The 7509-nt window shown below is 34.1% G+C and overlaps 1 protein-coding gene across 1 annotated transcript; it reads right to left on the minus strand.

Moving 5' to 3' along the window:
- Nucleotides 1–3277: 3277 nt before the first annotated feature.
- Nucleotides 3278–4000, minus strand: LOC145105382 (uncharacterized). Its single transcript, XM_079042502.1, has one exon. The coding sequence runs from the start codon at nt 3998–4000 to the stop codon at nt 3278–3280; it is 723 nt and encodes a 240-aa protein (XP_078898628.1).
- Between the last annotated feature and the right edge of the window lie 3509 nt (nt 4001–7509).

A 7509-nucleotide genomic window follows, 5' to 3' on the forward strand; every position in this document is an offset into this window, starting at 1 on the left:
ATTCAGGATTATATTGACACATGATTGTTTACAGGTTTTTAATTAATACAACACTCATTTTCCTTTGTACGTTTCTTTTTTTTTTTTTTTTTATTATTTTGTTATTATTATTATTATTATTATTATTTTTAAAATTATTTTATTTATTTATTTTTTTGTCTTTGTAACTTTTTCTAAAACATATATATTATTTTCCATTTTTTTTTTCGAATGAGACAATGATACATATAGTTTTTCCCTACATATTTCAGATTTCATAGTGATAATAATTAACTGCATGTCGATCGAAAACCATTTTGGAAAGAAAACATTGCTTAGCTTTGTTGCTTTACAAACTTCAAACGTGTCACTTTCAAGATCACTTAAAGAATTAAATATAACAGTTACACGTTTATCTTTAGTAGACTTGGATGGTTTTAATTCTTAAATTCCAACATTGTCTAATTTCCCAACTTAGCTGCTTTTGTAGGATTATAATGCATCTAATCAATCCCACAATACCTCACTTATTTCTATTAAATAAAAAAAAATCCCACAATAGATCCCTCACTTTGAGGGCACCCAGCTACTTGCTAGTATATAACCACCCATCCAATTCGTCGGTTATATATATAATGCATTCATCTCATTTATTTCTAAATACGTTCACAATCCATTGAACTTTATAAATTTCGATGGATTCTCATATCATCCATTAAACATTTATACATCACCACGATAACCCATTAAACACCTATTCAATTATAATCACCACTTTATTCATTCTATTGAACTATTCAATGATCATTCAACTTCTCCATTCAACTTTACTCCATGCCATCACCAACACTCCATTCAACACTTATTTAATCCTAGTCATCACCCTATTCAACTTTTATATTACTTGCATTGTGGGTGCCCTAAGGCTGGATGCCACTGTTGGAGTTAAGAGAGAAAGAGTTAGGAAACTACTGCTTTTATTGATCTCAAAGACACGTACAAAACAAGGAAAACGGCAAGACTTATTTAAACTAAAAACATAACAATAAAAGAGAAAACTAAGGAGCACTATCCCACTAATAGCAGTATAACCTTTATCCCGAAAGACTCGCCTAATACTTCCTGATTACCAGGTCACTTAGCTGACTAATTCTAAGTGACCGTTGATGCAGATTTGGATCAATATTCAACACGCCCCCTTGATTCAAATGTGCATACTCCAAGCAGATCTCTAAAGTAGCTGAACTTTCCAACTGGTAGTGCCTTTGTGAGAATGTCAGCTAACTGCACATTAGTACTACAATACTTGACAATGACTTCTCCTTTGCTTACCAGCTCACGGATGTAATTAAAACGAGTGTCAATGTGCTTTGTGCGACTGTGAAGTGCTGGATTTTTAGTCAAGAAAGTTGGAGACTTGTTGTCACAGTAAATGTCAGTTGCCCCGTGTTGCTTTTGTTGAAGTTCTTCAAGTACTCTTCTTAACCATACACCTTGACATGCTGCAGCAGTTGCAGCTATGTATTTTGCCTCGGTGCTTGATAATGTTATGCTTTCTTGTTTCTTTGAGCTCCAAGTTACTGCACCTGTGACTATGGTGAACACATTAGCTGCAACACTTTTCCTGTCATCACTACATCCAGCCCAGTCGCTATTTGTAAAACCACACAACTTGACTTGTGTTGCTTGAGTATACCATATTCCATATTTAAGAGTACCAACAACATATCTCAGAATCCGCTTTGCTGTCCAAAGTGTATCTTCTAGGGATGATGCATGAATCTGGATACAACCCCAACAGAGTAAGCAATATCAGGGCGTGTGTGTGTTAGGTAGATCAAACCTCCTACTAAGCTCCTGTATCGTATAGCATCTATTCTCTTTTCACCATCTTCCACAACAAATTTTTCACTGGAATTCATTGGTGTTGCAGTGGGAGTGCAACCTATCATACCCATTCTAGTAAGAAGGTCTTTTGCATACTTGGCTTGATTCACAAATATTCCATCAGTACTTTGAATGACTTCCAGGCCCAGAAAATAACATAGCACCCCCATGTCGCTCATTTCAAACATACTTATCATTTGTGACTTGAACTCATCAATCATTATATTGGAGGAACTCATATAGATAATGATATCTACATACAAGCAAACAATAATGATATCACATATACCAGATTTCTTTATATAGAGAGTTGGCTCATTTTCACTTCTACTGAACCCATTTTCTTTAAAATAATCATCAATCTTGCTATACCAGGCCCGGGGTGCCTGCTTTAGGCCATAAAGGGCTTTCTTTAAATGGTAGACCTTGTTTTCATTTCCAACCACAGTAAATCCTTCCGGTTGCTCGACATATATTTCCTCTATTAGCTCACCATTGAGGAAAGCCGATTTCACATCAAATTGATAGACAACCCATTGTTGTTGAGTTGCCAATGATAAAAGCATTTGTACTGTTTCAAAACGAGCTACCGGTGCGAAGGTTTCTTCAAAATCAACACCATATTCTTGTGCATAGCCTTTAGCGACGATTCTTGCCTTGTACTTATCAACTTTTCCATCAGCTCCATACTTTGTCTTGAACACCCATTTGAGTCCTAAGGCATGCTTTCCTTCAGGTAATTCCTTAAGTTGCCATGTTTGATTTTTTGTTATAGACGCCATTTCCTCAGCCATTGCTTTCTTCCATTCTTCTTTAATTGATGCCTCCTTATAACTTTCGGGATCTGCACAAAAGAGAGCAAATTAGCAGGATGTATAAATATCGGCTAGGGACCTAAATTTCGCAGGTGGAGTGTTGTCCGGAGATTGTCCCTCTGAAGGTGAACTAGAACTTGAGGAAGTAGTATTTGATGCATGGCTTGCCGGTGGAGAGGACATCTCTTCGCCTGGTTATATGATTCGATGTTGCTTACCATAAACACAACCTTCACACAGATCCATTTGTGTTATTTCTGGTAGCCCATGAACCATGTTGTTTGTATGAAGGAGCTTCAGACCTTGTTGATTTAGATGCCCATATCGAAGATGCCACAGCCATGATGTGCTCTTTTCTTTTTTAACCAATGCAAAGTTTCCAATTGCTGAAATATCTAAAGGAAACATTATGTTCTTTGTCATTGGAACCTTAACAATCTCCTGAAGGTTTTTGCTAATAACACACATTTCATCTTGGAAAAGAACGGAGTGCCCGGTTGATATTAGTTGCCCAACACTTAGAAGACTATACCCTAAAGAAGGTATATAAAAAACTTCATGCACAAGACGTGTCTTCCCAGTTGTCAATTGAATTTTCACAGTGCCTGTCCTTCTCCATATAATTTCTTTCCATCACCAACTTGAACTACCATATTCTGCGTGTTGTCATGTGTAGAGAAGGCATCTCTTCGCCTGGTTATATGATTCGAACATCCACTGTCAATGAACGAAATGTTGTTTGCTTTATTCACATCTCCAGCACACATCATGAGAGCCATGTGTATCTGTTCTTTATGATCGTCCTCCGCCATACGCACCATGAACAACTTCTCTTCTTCCTCAGTTTCACCCAAGTTCTCTTCAGCAACATAACTAACATGTTGATCCTTGAACCAACAGTCATCTTTCACGTGACCAAAACGATTGCAATGTTTGCATTGCACACTATTTCTTCCTCGACCTTTACCGAAGCCTCCTCGACCACCAGATCTGCCTCGAATGCTTCCTGATCCACGACCACCAAATGATGTTGCATCTTGTGCTTGGAAATTTCTTGATCCACGTCCACCATAGGATGATGTATCCTGTGCCTGCAAAGCCTTTTCTTCTATTATTGTTGGTGAACGTTTAATCCTTGCCTCATGGGACTGCAAGGACCCCATCAATTGATTAGTGGAGAGAACTGAGAGATCCTTTGAATCTTCTATTGATGCTACTACGTGGTCAAAATTTTGTGGTAGACTCCGCAACACCTTCTCGACAATGGTCTGATCACTTATCTCTTCACCATATGCTCTTAGTTGACTCACATAGTCCATACTTCTTTACATGAAATCAACAACAGCTCTTCATCTTTCATTGCTAGGTTTTCAAATTCTCTCCTGAGAGACTGACGCCTTACAACAGCTACCTTTGAGTCGCCATGAAATTCTTCACGTAACACCTCCCATGCCTCTTGTGCGGTGCTTGATGCTGTGATTTTTGAAAACATCGTATCATGAACTGCTTGCTGGATAATGGACAGTGCCTTGGCATCCTTTCTCTTGTTTTCTTTCATCAGTGCTTCATCATCTTCAGTGGGACACCCATTTTCTACAAACTCCCACAGGTCTTGTGATTTGATTAGTGTCTTGAGTCGTATGTTCCAATACTAGTATTCATCTCCCTTGAATACTGGAATCAATGGTTGTGCCGAACTCATACTGTTTCCCGAGTTTGCCATCACAGAATCGCCAGTTGCTCTGATACCACAATGTTGGAGTTAAGAGAGAAAGAGTTGGGAAACTACTGCTTTTATTGATCTCAAAGACACATACAAAACAAGGAAAACAGCAAGACTTATTTAAACTAAAAACATAACAATAAAAGAGAAAACTAAGGAGCACTATCCCACTAATAGCAGTAGCATCTTTATCCCGAAAGACTCGGCTAATACTTCCTGATTACTAGGTCACTTAGCTGACTAATTCTAAGTGACCGTTGATGCAGATTTGGATCAATATTCAACAGCCACATATACCACACTTTTTGCTCTTCCACGTCATTCTTACCATAAAATGTGATTTCATTGCCGCACACCAGGTTTGATGCCACAATTGTTTAAAAAATTTAATTTAAATCAAAATATGAAATTTCATTAATTCAAATAAAAAATACATACTAAAATTAAAATAACTTTAAAAAAGAAAAACACAAAAAACTTTAAAAAAAATCACAAATAAAATAACTAAAACATACTACTAAAATCAAAATAACTTAAATAATGAAAAACATTAAAAAAAATCACAAATAAAATAACTAAAACATATTACATGAAGTGTTCATCCGAGAACTCGTCTTCCCAGTCATCCGGGTGGATCCAAATTGAGATTAATGTGTTGAATCCCATAAATGTGTTCCACCAAGTCAATGCGAAGATTGTGAATGTTTCAGTGCTACATATATTTGTTCTCTTATCAATGTACTTATCGCCACCAATTTCTGTTGGTTGTGTCTCGGGGATGGTTTCATGGTCGACAAACACACATATCGATCTTCGTTTATCTTTAATAATCTTATTATGCAATACGATACATGCATATATGACTTCTTGAAGTTTTCCTTCGTTGAAAAAAAGTACTATGTACCAACGTTTCTTAAGAGATCCAAAAGCTCGCTTGACATCCTTCCTAGCTCTTTCTTGAGCTCTTTTGAATGTTTTCCATCTAGAATCATGTGGATACGAAAATGATTTAACAAACAAAGCATACTCATGATATATCCCATTAACAAGATAATAATCATACTTATATGGCGTTTCATACACTTGAAAGAAGAATATCGTGCAGAACCGTCATATATGTTGTTAAATATAGGTGAATTGAATTTTTTTAGAAAACGAAGATGACGACAACATTTCCTAGTGACTTTGAGAGAAAAAGATATATATATATATATATATATATATATATATATATATATATATATATATATATATATATATACTAATGAAGAGAGAGAGAGAGAATTTTACAGGGTGCGACCAAACCACACCTCAAATCACACAGTAGGGAACACCTCAAATCACACAGTAGGGAAGTGTTCCTTTGCGCCACCGTGACAAAAATACGGTAGAACTGCATCCACTCCGTTGAGTATAATAAAATTTTATAGCTTAATTAATTCATTAACAAGCGTATCAAAAGATGTGTTAATTAACAAGTATGTACTTCTTTGCCATGTCGTCACCAATTTCTTATTGGTGGGTTCTAATGGCCGAATGTTGGTCCTACGCAAGGAAGTGCATTAATTATTTCACATTGAACAAATATGAGCGTTAGCTAACTTTGAGTTTAATGTATTGAATCAGTCTATCTTATAAGGTGGACGATAGAGGCGATAGTCTATGGTCGATCTTTTAAAGGGGCTGATATATATATATATATATATATATATATATATATATATATATATATATATATATATATATATATATATATATTAGTCATATATTTAATTTTAAGAGGTATAAGTTAGAAAACTTTTTGTACAAATCAATTATGCATAAATAAATCAGTAACACTTGCCAAAAGTTTGAAGACTTAAATTGAGGAATGTTATTAAGAAATTCAATTTAGAGCAAAATAATAAATTTAAATATTAAGTTCATGTATATAAATTAATTTACATTTCTTAAAGTAGACACCATCTTAATTATTTACATTAAATGTATAAACATGCAATATAAATACAAAGTATAAACATAAATGTTTATTTAAAACTGCTAGATTTTTATTACATAATAACTAATAATAAAATATAATATTTAGTTTGCCGTAACAATTATTTGTCAAAAAAACTATTTATAACCGCTGCTTTGCGCGGACACACATCTAGTTATATATATATATATATATATATATATATATATATATATATTAGGTTATAACCCGTGGGCAGCACGTGTTAGAAATTAAAATATATTTTTTAATTAAATTATAACTTATTTATTTGAAATTTATATTGATAATAGATAATAAAATCTTTACTAATTAAAGTGTATATGTTTTGCAGTAATATGATAATGACATAACTATTAGTTGAAATTACGAGCCTTTTGTGATTTGAATATGCAATTGGTATTTTGTATTTGTGGATATGCAAAAAATTTATAATTTTATAAAATGAAATATAATTATAACTAAAACAAATACTGAAATTCATATAAAAAATAAAATTGTACAAACTTATTTACAAATTTCTAAAAACTTCTTTATACACAACATTTGATGTTTTATTTGTTAGTCTACCATGTTTATCTAAAATCAACAATCTTAATCCTTGTCTACTTTGAACTCTGGATAAAGCAACGTACAACCATGTGTAAAAACAGGATCCTTTAGAAAGAAACCAACTTTCGATAAAGACTGTCCTTGGCTCTTATTAATTGTCATTGCAAAAGACACAGTTAATGGAAATTGTCTTCTTTGGAATTTGAAAGGGATCTTGTCTTCAAAAGGAGTTAAAGACATTCTTGGAATAAAAATCCGGTTCCCAATATTACTTCCGGTTAAGATAACTGCCTCGATAACACGTTTGCCTAAGATATAACCATTAGTCTAGTCCCATTACATAAGCCATTTTTCTGATCAATGTTTCTCAATAATATAACTGGAACACCGATTTTTAAAATGAGCTTATGGTTTGGCAGACCTGAGACTTTAAGATCATTTAAAACATCAGGTGAGTATAAATTTGTATCAAACTTATCATGAAGAAACTCGGATTGGCATAGGCTATCTGAACTTAAGTATTCAGTTGGTTCTCCTGGAAACAATGACAACAAACG

This window comes from Lactuca virosa, chromosome 4 (assembly GCF_052849685.1).
Source record: "Lactuca virosa cultivar CGN04683 chromosome 4, Lactuca_virosa_CGN04683_v6, whole genome shotgun sequence".
Lineage (NCBI taxonomy): Eukaryota > Viridiplantae > Streptophyta > Magnoliopsida > Asterales > Asteraceae > Lactuca > Lactuca virosa.